The following is a 22,213-nucleotide window of genomic DNA, read 5'->3' as shown; positions in this document are numbered from 1 at the left end:
CCCATTGGCTTCTGCTTCACATTTTCTAAAGGTTCAGGGCACACAGTATCATCTGGTTAGTGGCCTTCACACACTAAAGTTGTCTTTTATACTGAGCTGTAAGAATTGCTTATGTATTCTAGATATGAACCCCTTACTAACTGTATGAATTACACGTACTTTCTTCTGAAGAGAAAAGAGTCGAGGTTCTCATGTAGCCTAGGCTGTCTCTGAACTTTGTATGCACTCAAGGCTAGCCTTTAAACTCCTCATCTTCTCGCCTACATCTTCCAAGTGCCAGGATTGCAGACAAGGGCCAGCACCCTGCCACTTCCTTACCTCTGTACGTCTTTTCACTTCCATTTACGAAATCCTTTCTAACAGGTGTTTTCGGGCTGGAGAGGGACACCTTAGCTACATTGTTTTTCTTTGGTTGCTTCTGGTTCAGGGCCACATCTATAAGCCATGTCTGATGTAAGATTTGCCCCTACACCTTCTACCATTATACTTTAGTATCTGCGATTCACTTGTAGTTAATTGTGGAAGTTTATTTTAATTCTGAAAAATTAAAGGATTTCACTCCATATCTGAAAGATAATTCTGACATGTCAGTTCATTTTCTTTGGGGGTCTAAATTTCTCTGTTACCTTATAATCTCCTTTCTCGTATCTGACCAGAGTCTTCTGTCTCTTACTATGCTACTATTATTAATAATAATTACAATAATTTTATTTTATCATTATTTGTTGTTGTTATTGATGTTATTATTTGGCTGTGGTACTTTGGAGCAAACCCAGGGTCTACATATTCAAGGCTCGGGCTCTACCACTGAGCAACATCTGTAGCCCTCATATTTGTTTTTGTTTTAGAGGTCAGAGTCTCACTGTGCAGCCGAGACTGGCCTTGAAAACATGATCATCCAGCCTCAGCCTCCTGAATACTGGAATTGCAGGTCAACACCACCAGGCCTGGCTAGAAACCTTTTTAATGCTGACACACCAAGTTCTTTGCTTAGAAAACACTGCCTTGTGATTGGTTGGCTTTCTAGTAGGGTGTTGATAAAACACCTTCCTATTAACTCGTCATTCGGCTCTGTCATTTTTTTTTAATTTATTTTTATCTTATTGTTAGTATGATTGAGTTTTTGAGACAGGGTTTCTCTGTTTAGCCCTGGCTGTCCTGGAACTCAGAGATCTGCCCACCTCTGCCCCCCAAGTGCTGGGATTAAAGGCGTGGCCATCACCACCCCAGCTCTGTCATTTTATCTTCATTCCTATGTACATATGGTGCCTGCTCTAAGTACCCTGTAGTTTCCTCCCTTACTACTTTTTTTAATTAAAAAAAATAAAATTTATTATGTATACAGTGTTCTGCTTGCATGACAGAAGAGGGCACCAGATCTCAGTACAGATGGTTGTGAGGCACCATGTTGCTGGGAATTGAACTCAGGACCTCTGAAAGAACAACCAGTGCTCTTAACCTGTGAGCCATCTCTCCAGCCCTTTACCACTGGTTTTAAGTATTTTGCTGCATGGTAACTATTTTATCACTATTTGTGATTCTGAGTGTATTGAGCTTCCTAAATCAGTAAGTGACCGTCAGGTTTGGAACATTTCCCTCATGATTCCTTCACACACGCTTTCTGACTTCTTGTCTCTCTTAGGAGCCTTAGTTATATGTACACTGGGCTGGTCGAGTTGCCGATGCTCGTGGTTCATTTCTTCCAGGCTTTTGTTTCCTGTGGGAGAGCTTACATCTCATCTGTAGTTCACCAGGATTTTCTTCTATGATGCCCAGTCTGCTGTTGGTCCCATTCAGCGCAATCCATCCCAGCCGCTGTCTTTTCCCTGTTTTTCTTTGGATGGAAGCTGTAGTCCTCAATGAGCACTTCCATTGTTCATAAAAGACAGCTCCTGGCAATTCCACTAGTAGGTTTTCCGGATGCTTCTATGTAGGGGAGACTCAGCCAATCACCTTGTTTGCAGGGGGTGGGGTCCCCCGAGGATATTTTTTACTTATAAAGATTGCGGGCATGCTCTCTGCCTTCCCTTCTGCTTTCCTGTTCTTCGCTGGAACTTCTGGTTCTGTAAGTCTATTTCCCAATTAAAGCTATATATATTATTACAATCTCTGACTGAGTTCATTATAAGCCGCTACACTTCTAGACAGGTGTCAGGGCAAGTCCGCAATGATGTGTTTTGCTATGCTGTCTTCTGCTTGTTTCAGATATATTTGTCTTGTCTTCTTTTTCATGCAGAGGTTCTCCAAGGTCAAGAACCTGCTATATCTTATATTTCTATGTCCCTTCCACCACAAACAACACAAATGTGCTTTTAACCATTACACAGTGAAAATCCCCCTTGTGGGGCTAGCAAACGATGCACCAGTGTCAGAGTTTATGTTAAGCACCAGAGCCCCACAATCAGATGCAATGCATGAGCAACAGCAGTGCTTACTCACACACTGGTTACACACACACTAGTGGGCGACATCACTATCACCCTGGTTGTCGCCTGAGAAGTTTTTTTCTCATGATCCACTAGACTGCTAATGTCTCTTTAAAGAAATATATTTTTAAAGGAATACATGTAAGTTAAGCCTTCAGAACCCCATGAGCTAATGAATAGACACATGCTGTCAAGTCAGCAGACATGAGTTTGATCCCTGGGACCCATCTGGTAGAAGGCTGGTCTTATCTCTGATCGCTGCAATGCACTTCCAGAGAAGACAAAGAAATTTAAAAATGAAAACTTTCATGCACCAAGGAGCCTATTCTTCAGTAACAGAAGCATTGACCCTGTATGTAAAAACATATTTAAGTTAAAATGCCACATTGCTTGTTACTCTTCTTTTTTTTTTAACCAATGAAATGTCATTTAATTCTATTCTGTGGAAATAAGACTTTAAACTACTCTGCTCTCCCTACCCCGGCAGCACACTGCACAACAGGAAATGGCGCAGTGAGAGTGTGGTCACTCACCTTGACAGACATGTCCCACGCTAATAAACACATCTGTGGACCTGTTCCTGGTGTTGGGCAGCTGCTGAGGGGAAAACACTGAGTACCCTGTGCGTGGGACGTGGTTGCAATCCAATAATGTGACAAAGGGGATCCGAGGTACAACCAGCGGTTCATTGTCGAGCAGCACATCATGTGTTCCAGACGTTTCCCTAGCCAGCCAAGAGGATCGAACTAAACAAATCAGGCCTTGGATGTAGCTCAGTGCTAGCTCGTGCTGAGCATGCCCACTGGCACCACACAAATAAAACAAATGTTACCGCTCTTATGGAGCTGTTTGAAGTTGGTTAGGGGACAGACAAACAAACATAAGCTAAGTGGTAAATGCACTAAATAAAGCGCTAACCATCCTGGGAAGGTTTCTCGTGTGTGTGTGTGTGTGTGTGTGTGTGTGTGTGTGTGTGTGTGTGTGTGATTTGAAGACAGGTGTGTGGTGCTGCTACAGAGGGAGGATGGTGGAAGGGTACTTACCCTCGGGGACTATGAGAGCAATTATTGCAGGTAGGGGGAAACTGCAAGCACAGATGCACCAAGGACTTGCTGTTTGAGCGGGCCTTGAAGAGGAAAGGAAGGGGAAGGTTGCTACCAAAGGCAAGAGAGGCAGGGTAGTCTGTGGTAAAGCCATTGCATGTTACTTGGAAATGCGGAGTAGTGGAAAGGGTTTAGGAGAGGAGAGACACCTCCGACTTTATCCTCACGGATTTAATCGAGCTACTAGTACTGTCGAGACAGCAGCTATTGGCAACCCGAGAGCATCCAGATGAGCTATGAAGTTGATCTGGCCTCCAGTGCTGGCAGAGCAGAGGGTGGGAAACGGAAGGAGGAACACATGTTGGGCTAGATGACTTCTTTATGGACAGAGACGAGGATCTCAAGGTCTTGGGCAGAGGGTTACAGGACAGTGGTTTTCTGTCCACTAACCTCCTAAAAGGATGCCGCTTTCTAATGTACCATCTCACCTACTATTCCATTAAAATAAAGGAGAAGAGTGTGATGGGGGTCAAAACAATCCCACGGAGTCTGAAGTGAGTGTGTACCGAGGGAGTTGAAGGGAGTAGTGCCTGGATTAGTTGCTTATTGTGGCCAGCCCTGTGTGGGACTTGGCGGTTCAAAACTAAGAACGGCAGTTGGAGGAAGTGATGAAGAGGGATGGCTGTTTTAGCATGGACCAGAAATCCGAAGCTGAAGGAGGGAGGCAGAAGAACCTGTTGGGATGGTGCAGAGAGGCAGAGTGACGAACCGGGTGACGCGGAGGGTCGTTTGTAAACCGAAGTCGGCGATTGGGTGAGGCGGAAGGTGACTGTGGCGGTTGCCAAGGCAGCAGCAGTTCGGGAGGGACGCCACGGCCTCCTCCAAGGCACAGCGCAGCCTGCTCTGAGCCCCTGCTGACGTGTCGCTCGCTGCCGCCCGCCGCCCGGGCGCCTCCTCCGGCACCGCCTGCTCCTGCCCCGCCCCCGGCACCGCCCGCCGGCGGCCTCCGCGTCACCCGCGCCCGCGGTGCCCACAACATGGCTGCGGCGCCGGGGCTGCTCCTCTGGCTGCTCCTGCTCGGACCGCTCTGGTGGGTCCCGGGCCAGCCGGACCCCAGCCCCGGCCGGCGCTTCTCGGACCTCAAAGTGTGCGCGGACGAAGAGTGCAGCAGTGAGTGTGGGGTGGCTGGGCGGGAGGCGCTTTCCCGGGTGGCGGCGACGGCCGATCGGGTCGGAGTCCCGCGGCTCGCACCTAGCCTAGGGGGTCTCAGGCCCACGGAATCCATGCAGGGACGCTCTGCTCGCCGATCGCCCTGGTGGCCCTGGCGTGGGGGCTGCGCCTGCCACTTGTTGCCGGGTTTTGCTCTCTGCTGCTCTGACCTGGCTGGGGGGCGCCTCATACCCAGCCGGGTTTCCCGGGGTCAGCTCACTGCTTCCCGGTCCCCAATCTCCAGCTGGGCTCCCCGAGTGATGGGGTGGCGAGTCCCCGCATCCTGGGCGCCCCATGCTGCAGGCAAGAGCGTCCCTACGCCTGCCGCGCGGACCTGGTTCCACGTAAGACCGAGACCCACGCGCTAAGGGACCTGGGGCGCAATCCCAGTGGCTGATTGATGGCGGGGTTCCTCCAGAAGGCACCCCGGTGTTGTCTTTTCGACCTCTTAGCTGTTTTGGGACCAGCTCGCATCACCTTTGGAACCGGAGGAACTGGAGTTTAGGTTTGGGATGAACCCAAGGCCAGGAACGCAGTGTATTCCGAGGTCTCCCTGGTTCTCTGCCTCAGTCCTGTCTCTCTTTTGCTTCTTGCCAGTGCTAAGTAGGGCTGTGGGAAGGTCAACATCTTTTGCTCTTAAAGAGGCCAGGAAGCTGCACCTGTCACCACCTGAGAGCCGCAGCCTTCTCCTCTATGCGCAGTCGCGCCCTGGTCCTGGGTTAGAGGTGGGCCACAGGGAAGGTTACATTAGAAGAGAGTTATTGCTGTGATGGTGAAAAATAAATATCCAAGAGTCCCAGGAGTCAGTCCAGCTTTATCCTTAGTCCCCTTCGTTGCTGGGACCCAGTCCTGTCCAGAATAATTCATAAGGTTTCCAGATTGGTCTCCAACAACTGTGTCCTTCATAAATCACAAGCAGTACATGTAGAATATGATTCCTCCTAAAAGACTAAGAAGACTACATGTTAGCTATTTATGCTTCAATTGGTTTTATGAAAAAAAACAAATTTCATCATTTGAATGGTTTGCATCAATATCATTAAAGGAATAGAAAGAGGGTACCTGTAATTTCTATCACCTAGATTCTAGGTGCTAGAGGTACCCCCGGGCCAACGTAAATAAACACTGTAAATAAAATAAAGGTGGAGCTACCATTATGAATTTCCCCTTTCATTTTTCTATTAACAAACCAGTTATCGCCATTTTGCTATTGAATATTTATTGCCCAGTGTTTTCTGTTCTTTGCTGTCAAACAATGGCTCACCTGAGTCCCTCAAAACTTGAGAGGACAGTATCACTGGTGCTGCTTCAGAAAGAACTGAGACTCGTGGCTGGAGAGGGCCGGGCTGTACCATAACTTGAGAAGTGGCCCGTGTCCAAACAAATGTAACCAAAGGCAATGAGTAATGATAGAAGAAGCAGGCCCAGGCCCGTGCTGCCTGGTAGGAAGTGCTTCATGGTGGGACAGTGTCAGGTGTCACGAAAGGTGTGATGCACTGTGCATGTCATTCATATACAATGACCACACATAAAGACAGAGGCTGTCCTTGATATAATACTATACATCCCCAAGAGTCTAAGGAGGGAACCAGAAACAGTGCCTTTTCCAATTGGAGTAGAATCCCAGCCTTAGGTTCCTTCAGTCTGGCATCTTGCTCAGTCCCATCTGAAACAGGATGCTGATATATGTGAAAATGGTCTTATTTCAGCTTCACAAACCAAGTTACACCCTCCAGATCTGTATGCTTGTGCCTTGAATAGGTATTTTTTTTTTTAAGCGTGTTTGTGTACTATTGCTAATTGGCTTTCAGACAAAGTGCAATTTCCATCACTTCCGTGTCTCTGCCTTTTAATGCATAGTTAATTTCATTTGGCAAGATGCTGCTTCTGGGCTGGAGAGATGCCTAAGGGGATGAGAGCACTGGCCGTTCTTCCAGAAGACCCTGCTTCAATTCCCAGCACCCATACGGCAGCTCACAACTGTCTGTAACTCCAGTTCTAGGGGACCTAACAGCCTCACACAGTCATACACACAGGCAAAATACCAGTGCACATACAAATAAATGAATCTTAAAAAACATACTGCTTCTATTAGTGTGATTGAAGCTCTGTATTTATGTTTATTTGTTTGAGACAGGGTCTCACTATGTAGCCCTGGCTGGCCTGGAACTCGCAGAGATCTGCCTGCCTGTTCCTCTTCAGGGATGGGATTAAAGGCATCTGCCACCATGTCTGACCATAGTTCTGCATTTTAAGTGAGAGAAAAACTTCTGACCTAGTCTCATAGTTTTGTCTGGACCCTGACAAATGAGATATCCATCTTGGATTTTGTTTTTAGGAAAAATTGTTTTGAAAGCTTTTTTAGATTTGCATGTGTGTGTGTGTGTGTGTGTGTGTGTGTGTGTGTGTATGTAACTGGGGGACCGAACCTAGGGCCTGTTTAATAGTCTATACCATGCAAACATTCTATTATTGAGCTACATCTTCGGGCCTCTTTATACTAAGTTACCTAGGTTGGGCTTTGAACTCCCTCTCTTTGTCAGTCAGATCTTGAGTTTATGATCCTCCTACCTCAGCCTCCCGGAATTGCAGGTCGACACTACCAGGCCTGGCTAGAAACCTTCTTAATGCTGACACATCAACATTATTTGCTCAGAAAACACTGCCTTGTGATTGATTGGATTCCTAATAGCGTGTGATAATACGCCTTCCTGTTAATTCATTCAGACTCTGTGCAGAGACAACTTAGCCACAAATGAAATGGACGGTGTTTACTGCTGCACAGGGGCCGTTGCAGCCTTTTACAGGTAGTGCCTGTTAGTGGTTGGTTCGAGTTAATTGACCCCTTGGGGGTTCCTAGGCGTTCTTTCTGGCTCCCTGCTATCCCCACAGTTAGCTATGTTTAAACCAGTCAGCACCTGCACCTGCATTTACACATCCACAAAGTGAGGCCTTTTATGATGATAAAATGGCAGAAGGGAATGGGGGGGGGCGCTAGAAGATTAGAGAGGGAAACAGAGTTGACCTGAGAGCAGCGGGGTCTGTGGTGGCCGACGCGTTGTCTTTGGTTTCTCAGACAGGCAGAGAGAAAAGTAGAAATATTCCCTCATTCGATTATAGCGGATGATGGGACTTAACAGCCGTGAGGCTCCAGGGATTTCAGACTCTTGGAAAATGTGAATTGAAATCCATTCCAGCAGAGTACTGGGAGGGCTTGATTGTTGTCTGCAATGGGATTCATGTATTTCCCGAAAAATCTCTAAGAGCTTTTTAAGCTGGTAAGGCTTGCCTCACACACACAAACCCCGGCTTTGAGATCCGGCAGGTGCCAGCAGCAATCCCGGTGCTTGAGAGGTTAAGGCAGGAGGATCAGGAGTTCCGGGCCATCCTTGGCTCCCCAAAAAAGTATAAGGCCAGCTTGGGGTACAAGCAATCCTGTGGGTTTTTTTTTTGTTTGTTTGTTTTTTTAATTGCGTGTGGGAAGCTGTGAGAAGTCACATCCTAATGCCTTGTTTTTTTTGTTGTTTTTTGTTTTTTTCCAAAAGATCAGGTTTATTAAGGGCATGAAGGGCTACTGAGAGCCCCCGCTGTCGATGGCATGTGCCTGGGCGGGTAGGGAGGGTTTCCACAATCTGGATCTACTTGAAAGTGTGGCTCTCGGCTCCACCTCTCCCAAAGCCTTTGGGCCCAAACATGGCTGAGTAGCAGGGATGGCTGCAGTAGGGCTTGCCTTCATGCTCAGCATGGCTCCCAGAGGTCAGTGTCTTTCCACATTTCTCACACTTCAGGCAGGGGCGATGCCAGTCCTTGCCTAGTGATGTCACTCGCTCAGCGAAATACACCTCCTTGTCGCACTTGGGACACTTCGGCATTAATGTCTTGTTTTTTTTTTTCCTGAACACAGTGCTAATGTACCGCGCTGAAGCCCTTGGAGACTTCACAGGCCCTGACTGTCGTTTTGTGAGCTTTAAGAAAGGCGACCATGTGCATGTCTACTACAAACTTGCAGGGGGATCCCCGGAAGTTTGGGCTGGGAGTGTAAGTAGAAGCACGAAAACCTTTATTTCCTTACTTTTGTTGAGGTTTGTAGTACTGCAGATTTAAATGCTGTTAATATTGTCTTTCCTAGACTGTAAATGGAAGGCAGTCCTAGAGGTCCTAGCAAGCCTCAGACCGGGCATGCAGTAGGGGCGAGACAGCCCTATGGTCCTAGCAAGCCTCAGACCTGGCATGCAGTAGGGGCGAGACAACCCTATGGTCCTAACAAGCCTCAGGCCTGGCACACAGTAGGGGTGAGACAACCCTATGGTCCTAGCAAGACTCAGGCCTGGCACACAGTAGGGGTGAGACAGCCCTATGGTCCTAGCAAGCCTCAGGCCTGGCACACAGTAGGGGCGAGACAACCCTATGGTCCTAGCAAGCCTCAGGCCTGGCACACAGTAGGGGCGAGACAACCCTATGGTCCTAGCAAGCCTCAGGCCTGAAACACACTAGCAGCAGACAGAGGTTGCTGCAACAGAACTGAACTGGTTCTGGCTGATGCCCCACAGTTATACATGAAGCTGTACATATAATTCAAGTCAAAATGGCCAAGACCTGAAAATCTTAAAAGTTCATTGCATCAAGAAAGAAGTATTTGTTATCATTAGACTTAATCTTATAAGCAGTATGCAAGATAGCACTTAAGGTGTTCAGGGTTAAAGTTTGTATGTCTTTTCCCTGTTAACAAAAAAATCTTTCAAAAAGCTGAAACAGGTTTAGGGAGATAGCTCAACTAAGACCTGAGTCTGATCCCCAGAACCTACTTTAAAAAGCCAAGCTTTGTGTGGGTGAGCTTTTAATGTCGAGTCTGGGAGGTGCTGGACAGGTGGACCAGCAGGCCGCCTAGGCCGCCCAGCTTCACCTACTTGGAGAGTGAAAAACGGAAGGTGAGATGTGAGGGAGGGAGAGGCAGGCAGACCACTGGAATTTTAAGGCCAGCTTGTACTACATAGCCTGTTCCAGGCCAGCTTGGCCTACATAGTGAAACCCTATCTCAAGACACAAACAAAAACCAAAGCAAACCAAACCAAAAAACCATAAGGTAGACAGCACTTGAGGAATGGCAGTGAGTTTGTCCTCTGGCCTGCACACATATGCATTCCCATACACACTCAACTGCACACATGCGTGCACACACACACACGCACACTGTACGTATATAAACATGCACATACATGAACATAGACATACCACATGTAGGCAGGCACACACAAAGGGAGAAATATTGTATTCACTGTGGATCTTCTTGTTTGGTTGTAACTTCTGAGGTATCTTTTCCTAGCTTTGCTTTGTGCCTAGAAGTTTCCCCTGGGATTCTGTTCCCGACACTTTGGGCCTCTTGGTATCAGACACAGCAGACAACGACCGAATCTGTCATGCTCGTATGTTTTAAGGAGACTCTCAGCAGTGACCTGGCTGAGAAGCATGGGAGCTGCCTTTCCCTTTGAAGAGGGCTGGTCCATGGAACACTGTTGACTGAGGGCCTGTGATGTCCCGTGGGATTGTTCCGCCTTAGAAACAGTCCCACTTCCAACCATGGAAAGTGTTGACTCTCGATCAAACACCAAATAACCAACACAGAATAAGGTTCTAGAAGCCCCCTAGGGAGAAAAAAAAATTCAGCTTCCTATGGGGGATTTTTTTAAAGTATGAAGTGGTGGGGCATAGTCTTTTTATTTAGACGCCTCCCAGCGGTATCACGGACATGAGGGAGAGTCTGTGCTGTTTTCTCATGTCTCCCCAGTGGGTGTCTGGATAGGCTTGACTCTGGAGCTGCTCCCCATATATCTGTGCTCCATTTGTTTACACGGTAGTTACGAGGTCCTTCTACCTTCCCCGCCTCTGGGCTTTTGGATAGATCAGCCTTTTAGCATTTGCACCTCTGGACAGATGCTTCCTTCTGCATCATGGCTCTCTCTCTCTGCTTAATGGCAGGCTCTCAGGTATCCAAGCTAGCCTTAAGCTTCTGATCCTCCTGCCTCTGCCTCCCCAGTGCTGTTGTGTTCTGTAATGCTTCAGGTCAAACCAAGACTTTCTACATGGTAGGCAAGGAGTCTACAGCCCAAGTCCTCACCTTACCCCCTTAAGAAACTCTGCTTTAGCACCCAGCCTGGTGATCTCGGCCGATAGATATGTGTTAGGGTGGGACTCTGTTTGCCCTGTTCCTGTGACGCTTTTTTACTGCTTTGCTCGTCAGCCAGCTGGTGTCTCAGCTCACTAGCCACGTGTCTTCTCTGCCTTCTTTTTGAGTATCTCCTTACGGGGTATTATAGTGCTTACTTACATTTGCTCTCGCAGCAGCTCAGGCAGAACTGACCCTTGTGAGGCAGAGTCTGTTCCCCATCCCCAAATCAAATCAGCAGTACTTTGGCAGGGACGGTACGCAGAAGCAAAATTAGACATAAGAATTACTTCTGCGAGAGCCTGGATTCCACGAGACGGTAGGAGAGGGAAGCACCCGCATCTGATGATGGAGCTTTATGTAAGCTGTGGCCTCGGTTGACAGATCAAGAAGGGACTTCCCCTTCCTTTTCACACATCTCTGATTCCTTCTCTTTTCTAGCCCAGCCTCTATAGCATTTGAGTCCTGCAGATGGGTGGCATGTATTTCTGCTCTCTCCCTTCTCATTTCATGAACCTCAACATTTGTGGAATTAGCTAGTCTCCCTCGTCTTCAGAATGACTTGTCTTCATATCTTAATTCCCATCCGACAGTCTCTTTTTGTTTCCTAGAGTTTCAGGGTTTATCTGCCAGACTTGTAGCTTTTAATGCTCCAGGTCTTATCTAATCTTTGGGGCTTTATTCTATTACTAACATGGCCTCCAGATGGTCTCCAGATAAACCAAGAACACTGGTGAATGACGATATTTTAGAATCAGTGATAAGGTGGCTTTTCTTCTTCTTGTGCCCCTGACTGGCCTATCAGTCCGTCTATCAGTCTGCTTTATTGGCTGGGAACAGGACTTTGCTTCCTTTCAGGCTGTGGCTAGAGAAGGACACTTCTCAGGTGGAGCTTTTATTCACTGTCTGCACACTTCATACATCTTAATTATGTGTGCTGGGAAAGACTGGGGTCATTTTCTGTAGATTCATTTCACATGGAACATGAGAGGTAGGTAAGGATGCATCACGTCATAATTTTATTTAATCCCCCCAGATACTTCTAAATACTGTTCTTGGAGAAAGCTACCATAGTATTTGGTATGAAGAGATATTGTTTTGTTGTGGCGGTATACGTTTCAGAAGTCTCGTTTTCTTCTGCTTATTCCCATGGCTGCTGTGGATTGACTTAGGGGAGACTTGTAAGAAGCGGTTCATGAGCAATGCTGTCAAGTGCTCGTGTAAATTCTTGCCAGAGATCACTTGGAACTGTGTTAGCTTTGGTTTGCCAAGTCTTGGCCATACAGTTTTCAGGAAGCTTCTCCTATATAGATCTCTAACTACTTCTAACTGTATGCTATGTGCCAATATATAAAAAAACACGGCTTGAAGAACTGTTGGTTTAATAATATTAATTTTCATTGGCACAGTCATTGCAGGGTAATTTTAGCTCTTTCTTGTCTGTGTATTTCCTGTCACTCCTAGAACTCTCTCCTTTGATTTCTTATACAGAACTTAATTGGTATTTGCCCCTTTTGTCCATTTTTTTTTCACACAGGTTGGACAAATCTTTGGATATTTTCCAAAGGATTTGATCAAAGTTCTTCACAAATACACGGAAAAGGAGCTACATGTTCCATCAGATGTAAGTTGTTCTCAGTTACAAATTGGTTTCTATGTTCTTTGTAATCGATTAAAATTTTGGTGGTATTGGTAGTGCCAGCTGAAGACAGTTTTAGGCAAGACATTGCATTTTCCCTTATAGCTCTTAAGAGGTGCAGTGAACTCTTTTGAAAGTCAGCGAATATGTTTTGGATGGGGAAAAACAACCCGATGTTTGTGTAGCAGATTTTAATTTGGAATCAGACTGAGAGAGAAGAACATTTATAAAGCATTTGGAGGAGTTATGCATTCTGATAATTGTTCAATGGATTAAGGTTGATGTTCTTATGAGAGACTATAGACTGATAAGCAGGGCTTTTTCTGTTTCTTTCTTTCTTTCTTTCTTTTTTTTTTGCATGTGGAACTTAAGAACTTAATACATTAGCCAAGTGTAATGATACTCACTTACTCACTTATAATCCTATTATTTGGGAGGTGGAGAGAGATTGATCAAGAGTTCAAGGCCAGTCTGAACTATTCAAGGCCTCGTCTCACAAAAACCAAAAAAAGAAGAAAAATATTTTTGTACTTAGTTATCAGAGAGGTAAATAATTTTATTTTACACGCAAAAAGAGGTGTCCTGATTTGAAAATTACCCACTGGGTACTAAACATTTTAATTACATAGAAATCAGGTTCAATTACTCAGACTCTAAAATGCGTGCAGACCTATTCGTACAAAGGCTTTTTCCCTGACTCCCGTGATTAAATACTTAAGTCACAGACTGGGAAAAGCGATGCTAAGGGCTTTATTGTGAGGTCCAATCTCAAATCTGTAAGGTTCCAGCTCTCGCTCTACAGAGCGTTCATTCATGGCACAGCTTACAGTGGTCTTCGGTCTAAAATGATTCTTTTGTTCTAGAACCCTCATTCCCAGTTATTCCCGCTCATCCCCATCACTCCCATTTCTTTGGGAACAGTAGTCGCCCCAGTCACTTTGGGCGTCTCTTTCAAGTGGCCGCCGAGCACGAAGCTGCTGATCGAGGGTCGTTCCTGAGTGGGGTGAGGCTGTAGTCAGTGTTGCAGAGCCATCCCCGGTCCTCAGGGTCCTCGATCTCAGGGAGCATTATAGCATGATCCCTGGCGGACTTCCCTTTTGACAAAGGCTGTGCAGGATGTGAGATGCTCATGGGACCCGAGACCTCAGCTGCTCTGGGTTTTATTTCTCATCACCCTGCTCTTGACATTAAGAAGATGGCGCAGAAGTGCGTGTGATGAGAAAAGGAAGTTATTAGCCCCTTTTGCACTGGCCAGGCCTCTCCAGAGTACTGTGTGCGATTCCTTTGGTACCGGATTGCTTACTTTTGGGAAAAGGGAAGAATGCAGATTTATGAGTAGTTTTAAAAGCAGATATTCATCACCATTGAGAACTGTAACTTACAGAAAGGTATCGCACTGAGCTTTGTTTTCAAGTTGTTGTTCCACTAGTAATAAAAGTGGAGATCCCCTCAGACAGCGTTCTTCATCCCTTTAGAGCAGGGGTTCTCAACCTTCCTAAAGCTGCGACCCTTTAATACAGCTCCTCACGCTGTGGTGACCCCCAACTATAAAATTCTTTTCATTGCTACATCATAACAGTCATTTTGCTACTGATACGAACTGTAATATAAATATCTGTGTTTTCCGACGGTCTTAGGTGACCTCTGTGAAAGGGTTGGTTGACCCTCAAATGGGTCATGACCCACAGGTTGAGAAGCGCTGCTCTAAATCCTCACTCTCTGTGCACCGATCTGCCATAAGATAAATTTTAAGTTGGCATTTCTAAGTCCAGGAAAATATGTTCCAAAAATCCATGCAGACTTAGAACATGACAGCCAGTTAATTCTGCCTGTTTCTAGCTGGCTGGGCAGAGATGTATGGCATAGAGGATTTAGGGTAGAGATGCTGCGTGGTCCTGCAGCTCCCCAGACAGATCCTTAGGAGTTGAGCATCCAGGTCATCAGGCACAGACTTTAGAAATGGGAAGACTCCGTCTCCCCACTTCCCTCCTCTGTTGTTATGTTAGTTACTTTTCTCATTGCCCTGGGGAAAGACTCGGCAAATGCAGCTTCAAGAAAGAAGCACTTGTTTGGGCTCACAGTTTGAGGATAGAGCTCATCACGGCAGGGGAGTCTTGTCTGCAGGAGTGTGAGGCAGATGCTCATCTTGATTTTTGTTTTGTTTTTGTTTGTTGTTGTTGTTTTGTTTTTTGGTTTTTTGAGACAGGCTTTCTCTGTAGTTTTGGAGCCTATCCTGGAACTAGCTCTTGTAGACCAGGCAGCTCTCGAACTCACAGACATCCGCCTGCCTCCGCCTCCCAAGCGCTGGGATTAAAGGTGTGCGCCACCACCACCCAGCAAGGCAGCTGCTCATCTTGTGTTATGCTCCAGAAGCTCAGAGAGATGAAGTCTGATGTGAAGATCTCTTCCTTTTCCGTATACTATCCAGGACCTCAGCCCAGGAAAAGGTGCTGCCCACATGCAAGGTGTCCTTTCCCTCGACAGTTAGCCTGGTCTGGAAACTCTGACAGCCACGCCCAGAGGCTTGTCTCCTAAGCGGTTACAAACACTGCCAAGCTGACAATAGCACCTGTCAGCTCGTGCTGAGAACAAACTGAGAAACACAGAATCGCTCAGAGGGAGGATAACATGTCTCCGTTTGTTTACTCACTGTGCTTTTTAGAGAATATGACACGGTTTTGACAAATGCAGGAATAATTGCAGTGTAGAATAAGACAGATTTACCTCACCAGAGCTGGCCAACTGGGAGCCTCCAACTGTCCCCCTAAAACTGACAGCATGGGGGAACAGATTATTTTCCAAACAGAAACCAGGAATGGGGCCAAGCGAGCTCACAAGCCACGTGAGTCATTCTTCTCCCGAGGAAGGGAGAACGAAAGTGGCTTCCACCCTGATATCCCCGCAGTAGCCCAACCCTGGCTCAAAGACATCCTGGAACCAGGCACAAACTCAGAGTTATCTCTGTCCCGTATAAGTGCCCTTGGGACACTTGACTGTTGAGACACTAATGCTTTTGGTTTTTTCCGTACAGGAGACAGATTTTGTCTGCTTCGAAGGTGGAAGAGACGATTTTGATAATTATAATGTAGAGGAACTTCTAGGGTTTTTGGAACTGGATGACTCTGTACCGGAAGAGTCTAAGAAAGCTGAAGAAGTTTCTCAGCAGGGAGTGAAATCTCCTGAAGGGGCTCAGGGCACTGAACTTGAGCCCCCACCTGAGCCTGAGCTAGGCAAAGCTGACTCAGGGGAACGAGAAGGTGCGTTCTCAGAGAGCACTGAGGAACTGCAGGAACAGTCCCCAGCTCAGGAGAGCCACCCACATGCCTCTAGTGCAGCGGATCATGCTCAGGGAGTGCGGTCTTCCTTGGACAATTTTGAGGAAGTGCTGCACGATAAATTGAAAGTGTCAGGAAGTGAAAACAGAACCAGCAATAGTTCTCCTGTCCCCGTGGAGCAGGGGAAGATAGATGCTTACAAAGTTCTGAAAACAGAAATGACTCTTGACTTGAAAACCAAGTTTGGCTCAACTGCCGACGCGCTGGTGTCTGACGACGAGGCCACCAGATTGGTCACTTCGTTAGAAGATGATTTCGATGAAGAACTGGATGCTGAATATTACCCAATGGAGGATGAAGAAGAGGAGTATGCAGACAACCCTGATGAGCTACCGTTACTCTCCTTTGCAGATGAAGATGATGAGAGAGTCCCCAGGAAGCCTGTGATGAGCAAAGAAGATAAAGTGGAACCTACTCTGCCTCCTGGCATCCAAAAGGACAATAAAAATTTATTGACAAGCTTGGGGGATACTTTCTTCTCTATTGTCACAGGAGGTGAAGGAAAAACAGGTGCGGTGGGTTTAGAGAGTTCTAACCCGGTGGAAGACAAGGAGGATGCGATGGTTTCAGGTAGCCATCAGAGGAAGCCAGAGTCAACAGCTGGCCATGTGGACCCTGAGGATGAAGAAGATGACCCCTTTGTAGAAGACTCCAAAATAAATGGTGAGAAGAAGTCAGAAACAGAGCCAGAACTTGTCCTTACAGCAGAAGAGAAGCTACCACAGGAATCCAGGAGAGGTCTGGCACACCAGAAGCCCAAATCAGAGGTTGCAGAGTCAGAAACGGCGGCTACTTACCAACCTCAGAGTAGCAAGCTGGATCCTCTGCCAGCTGCTGAAAAGGGCAAAGAGTTTACATTAAAAGCCGTCTTTGAAAAAAAAGAAAATGGCCTAAAAGAACCAGTTATCCATATCTCAAAGGAAATAGTCCACGAAGAAGAGACCAGAGACGGCGTAGAGAGTGACTCGGTACCCAGAGCTGTGGGGAGCCCAGAGATGGGAAATCATAGCAAACGTGAATCCTCGGATGCTGCACCACTTTTAGGAGATAACCAGCCGGATGCATCCAAGGACAGAACGGAAGTCTCGGGCGCTTCCGTCAGTGAGCCAAAAGTGGGCCAACGGGAGGGGTTTCAAAATCAACCTAGATTCCCCTCTCCAGAGGAAACTGGTCTTTCGAGAGAACTGGGGGACAAAGTTCCTACTCTGGAAGGAAATCTTCCTTTGCAGCAGCAGGAGAGAGATGAAGCTGGTGGAGAGGGCAGAGAAGACCCTGCAGCTGTGGAACCATCTCACCCCCAGGTCATGCAGGGGACACAGGAGGCCGATAGCCCGGAAGTGCCCAGAGTCCAAACCCAAAGGTCGGAAGCAGAGGAGGACGACGATCCCCCTGAGGAGCTACTGGAGGACGAAAATGCTGTCAGTGCACGGCAGTCTAAAGAAAAGCCCCCCAGCGTTCCCCACAGGAGGTCAGATATGAACTCTGAGGTTTTTGAAAAAGTAATTGTAGGAACCCTTAATCTTGACACTGAAGAAAACAAACAAGCACCTAATATGATTTTGGAGGTTGGAAAAAAGAGTGAAACTTGGTCGGAAGAGGCAGATGGTATGGGCGAGGAGTCAGGCAGTGGGGTGGTGGACAAGGAAGAAAGCCCCCTGGCAGACGTGAGCGCTCAGGGGCCGTCTGAAGCCCACGGCCCTCCCGAGAAGATGGCAGCTCACGCTCCAGTCTTTTGGGAAGCCGTTCAGAGTCAGGATCCGAATGACCTACAAAACGACAACCCCAAGGAACTAGTTGATACCTTGGGGCTTGTGGAGATTCCTGGGGGAGAAGAAATCTCAGAGGGGGAGCCTGAGGATCCTGAGGCGCTTGGAGGCTCAGAAAGCCAGGGGCATGATGCTGAAGACCTTGAGGATGGCCTGCCCCAACAAGCTACCCCTGAAATTCCCGACGTGGTGCTCAAGAGCATACGGGAAGACCTGCCCATCATCAACAGCTTCTTCAAGGACCACAAGTCCCTGTATCGCTTCCTGAAGTACTTTGACGTCCACGTGCTGGAGGGCATGCTGCAAGATATGTCCATAAGGCTGAAGTCAGCGCAGCGGGACAGTCTGCCCTACAATGTGGAAAAAGTCCTAGATAAAGTCTTCCGTGCCTCTGAGTCACGAATTCTCAGCGTGGCAGAGAATATGCTCGATACCCGAGAGCACAAAAATAGAGATCTGGGGACACAAGAGAACAGCCTGTTAGAAGAAGCTGCGGTGCTGGATGACGTGCAGGACCTGATCTACTTTGTCAGGTACCAACACTCTGGAGTGGAGACGGCCCCACTGGTCACACCTCCACCTCATCAGGAAGGTGGCGCTGGACCAGTAGAAGGTAAAGGACCTGCCTTTGACCTTGTGGAGTTAGGCTGGGGAAGCAGGAGCAGGGTGGTGGGGAGGGGTTGTACTTTTGGGGTAGGGATATACTAAAGTGCTTCATTTCCTTTGTGTAAAGTTCTAGTCACTCTTCCCGTGTGTGTAAAGGAGAGGAACCTACAAGGAAGGCTTCCCCTTCCAGCTTCCTTTCAGACTGACCATGAATGCAGATGGGCTCACGTTCCTAATAACTTTTTTCCCTTCCATGGAAGAGCTGAAATTGGTTTTCATTTCTAAAAGGAAATTTTATAAAACTTTTAAATATATAACCAAGAAAATAATTCACAAAGTAAAACTCTCAACAAAGCACAGCTTTCACGGAAGGTTATAAGGGCTTTATTTAAACACAGGGTCTTCACACAGTTATTTGGCAGCACTGATGCACCTTTGTTCTTCCAGACAGATAAGTTTCAACTTTCACGATACCTATATGATTTTATGTACCTGTCTAAACCCTGAGATCCAGAAATGTCTGTCTGTCCTTTGGAGACAGACTTACTTCACTTACTATGATGATTTCCGGTTGCATCCATTATCCTGAAAATGATATAATTTATTCTTTATGACAGAAACGATTCTACCATGTGTATATCCCACATTTTCTTTCTCTGTCCCTCTGTTGTCGGACGCCCAGGTTGTCTCCATAACACAGTAGTCGTGACTAGGGTGATAGCAAGCATCGATCTGCAGTGTTTTCCCGGTTACGTCATCTTGGAGTTCGTTGGGTGAATAGTCAGGAGCGGTGTAGCTGGTTCCTATGGTAGATTTGCTTTTAGTTTTTGGATTGCCACAGTAGCTGGATGAGTTTGCATACCTGCCAGCACCAAATGCGGGTTCCTGTTTGTCATTCTCTCACCAGCATTTGTTTTAATGACACAGTTCTGACTGGGGTGAGGTAGACTCAGTGTGGTTTCATTTCTTTGGTGGCTGGTGAGGCTGGACATGTGGTTACTATGTAGCCTTCTGAGTTCTTTGGCTAGTCTAGGTTGAATGTGCAGGGAGCACATTTCTTCCTATTCTGTCGTACTCCTTTACTTGATGCTCCCTTTGCTGAGCAGAAGCTATTTAATTTCAAGAAATTCCATTTTCCACTCATTGGCCTTATTCCCCGAGTGACTGGGATCCTTTTCAGAGCCCTTGCTATGCATGCATCTTGGACAGTTTCCTTACAATAACTGTGTTTTATTCAAGGATTGGCTAAAACAGCTCATTAAATGGATGCCTTGCGTGAGTTCCTTCACTCTGCGTAATTTTTATCTTTTGTGGGTGTCCTGCTGTTTCCTGCTTCTTGGGGACATAACTCCAGTTATGCTTCACTGGGCCCTGGGGTTCTTGTGTTAGGTTAATCAAGGCCGGAGCGAGGTCGAGGGGCTTTCTAACATCAGTGGACAAATAGAAGCATGCATTTGTTGGACTGACCCCAGGATACCCTGCCATCAGCTCCTGATCCCTGGCTACACATTGTGTTCTGGGTAGCCATGCTTTGCAAACCGAAGTAGCTGCATTGCAGGCAAATGAAGTGGGCATAGAGTTACAGGAACATCTGTTTTCACAGAGGTGCTAATTTTCCTGAGACTTGGGAGAAGTGAGCATTTCTTAAAAAATCAAAGCTTTTGCTTAAGGATGGAAAATTCAGGTTGGAGATATGACTCCGCAGTTAAGGTCACTGGCTGCTCTGGCAAAGGAGTTGCGTTCTGTTTTCAGCACCCACATGACAGCTCACAACCATTATACCTCCAGTTCTAGGGGATATTATGCCTTCTTCTGGCCTTTGTGGGCCCTGCTTATAAATGATACACATAGGTACATGCAGACAAAATACCCATACATGTAAAATAAGATAAATCATCTTCTTTTTAGTTTCTGATGGAAAATACTAGGCTGCAAAGAGGCACTCAGGCTCATAGGGAAGGAAATGGGCCCACTCTTTGTTGCTTGGCAGTAGTTTGATAGGATTTGAAAGACTCTTTGGCAAGCTACCCACGTGCAGAATGCCCTTATCTATATGAGCTCTGTGAACCCAGCCACCTGTGTGTGAAGGAGGTTATATTCTGTATGTGGTTCCCGTGTTCCGTGCTGGACTGCAATTATCGTCTCCGTGTCTATGTGGGCACACGCTGGGTTGCCAAGGCAAAGCAATGGATTCTCTTCCATGAAACACCGTGGAGTGAAGGCTTCTCTGTAAACCTGCATGTCAGTCATTGTTAATCTAGAGGGAAGAAGTTAAAACTCCTGCTTCCCTTTTCACTCGTGCATACGTGATCCAGGACATTGGGCTGTGTGAAGAGGGATTGCTGGTGGCTCTCTGATCAAGCCCTCCCCATGTGTTCTTCTCCAGAGGTGCAGCCACCCCAGCAGGACAACTTACTACAAGAAAACACAGGAGATCTTAGTGTGCCGCTTCCAGAGGAGCCTGGTCTCTCGGATCAACCTGTGACCAGTGTGCCGCTTCTGGAGCAACCTGGTCTCTCGGATCAACCCGTGACCAGTGTGCCGCTTCTGGAACAGCCTGGTCTCTCGGATCAACCTGTGACCAGTGTGCCGCTTCTGGAACAGCCTGGTCTCTCGGATCAACCCATGACTGGGCACACGGGTGCCTCAGAGGCGTCACAGAAATCAAATACTGAGAAAGACGTAGATCCAGGTAAAGTTTATAATTTTTCTCTACAAAATAGACATGCATTGTAAAAAAGGCCTGCTAAGGCTTTATTCTCAAATGCAGGAAAGACAGGACAATCCAGGTGTGTATAAGATTTAAAAATTTTCCACAAGTAACAGAAAAGCAAGCGTTCAGACACATGAGATCGAAACAGGGAAGAGGCCAGGGGCTGTCATTGCAGACCAATGTTTGGCTATACCCAGCCGCTGTCAATCACCTCAGTGTGAACCTGAGCTCTTGTCCTTCAAAGGCCACACGCTCTAAAGCAGAGCCTTCCGTCAGACAACAGCACATGAAGTGCTGGCCCGGGGAGAGCAGGCTGTGTGAAATAGACCCCAGGAAAAGCTGACAGGCACCAGCTAAGAGTCTGAACTCCCGGGTCCTGGTTCTTCCTCTTCATCTCCACTTCTCTGAATAGCTACAGAATTCAGTTGCTGTTTTGATTTTTCTCCTCCATAAGGCAAATACAGCTTCTTAAAGATGCTGCAAAGGAGTCCAGATGTCCTTTGAAAGAATGCTTTTAGGAAACAGTGCAGGAATGAGAGTCCAGATCAGACTGACGTTTATAATTGTAAATCCTTGGTTTACGCACATGGGAAATATTGGTGGGAGATAAGATAAATATTAGTTTTGACAATCCTCAGTAATGGTTTCAATGCTTCTCTAATTGTTGTATAGCTCACTCTTAGTTCACTAGAAGCTCTCACTGTGTTATTCTGCCATCCAATACAGTACCATGAGGACGTCCTTACTGGGTTTCTTTTTGGGGAGAGTTGTTTTTCACAGTCCTGGGGACCATACTCAGGGCCCTGTGTGTTAGGCTGGTGTGTTTCCACTGACTGTCAGCTCCAGCAGTGTTTTGTGTGTGCGCGAGCCTGTGTACATGTGAAGCATATACACAGTGTTTTGTTGTGCGTTAGTTTCCAGAAATGAAGGGTTCGAGTCAGTAGGGTACCATCCCCTGCTCTCCAGCTAATGCACAGAAGGCAGGGAGCATCTCAGCAGAGAGAAGTCGCCGAGCCAAGCGTGAAGGATGCGTCAGAGCATGGCATGGTCATGTGGAACATTTTTCAAGTTCTTTTTTTTTTCTGTTTTGTTTTGTTTTGTTTTGTTTTTTGAGACAAGGTTTCTATGTGTAGGTTTGAAGCTGTCCTGGAACTTGCTCTGTAGACCAGGCGGGCCTCAAACTCACATAAATCTGCCTACCTCTGCCTCCCAAGCCCTGGGATTATAGGCATGCGCCGCCACTGCCCAGCCCAAGTTCTTTTTAATTCAGAAAGTTCCTGTTTACTGAAAAAGAGTCAGGCACCATTGAGATT

At 46.9% G+C, this 22,213-nt stretch overlaps 1 protein-coding gene and 1 pseudogene across 2 annotated transcripts in view; one reads left to right on the top strand and one right to left on the bottom strand.

The window, feature by feature from the left end:
* Positions 1-4,473: 4,473 nt before the first annotated feature.
* The window catches only part of Mia3 (MIA SH3 domain ER export factor 3), a 41,725-nt gene continuing 23,985 nt past the window's right edge, over positions 4,474-22,213 (top strand). For both annotated transcript variants that reach the window (XM_075989379.1, XM_075989378.1), the window contains exons 1-5: positions 4,474-4,639; positions 8,583-8,716; positions 12,379-12,465; positions 15,512-18,194; positions 20,574-20,879. In XM_075989379.1, coding sequence (XP_075845494.1) covers positions 4,507-4,639; positions 8,583-8,716; positions 12,379-12,465; positions 15,512-18,194; positions 20,574-20,879 — 3,343 coding nt within the window. In that variant the 5' untranslated portion in view covers positions 4,474-4,506. The remainder of the gene's footprint in view (positions 4,640-8,582; positions 8,717-12,378; positions 12,466-15,511; positions 18,195-20,573; positions 20,880-22,213) is intronic.
* LOC142858416 (cysteine-rich protein 1 pseudogene) lies at positions 8,188-8,550 on the bottom strand (annotated as a pseudogene).

The sequence above is a fragment of the Microtus pennsylvanicus genome, chromosome 10 (assembly GCF_037038515.1).
Source record: "Microtus pennsylvanicus isolate mMicPen1 chromosome 10, mMicPen1.hap1, whole genome shotgun sequence".
Taxonomy (NCBI): Eukaryota; Metazoa; Chordata; class Mammalia; order Rodentia; family Cricetidae; genus Microtus; species Microtus pennsylvanicus.
This window is presented reverse-complemented; position numbering and strand designations above follow the sequence as displayed.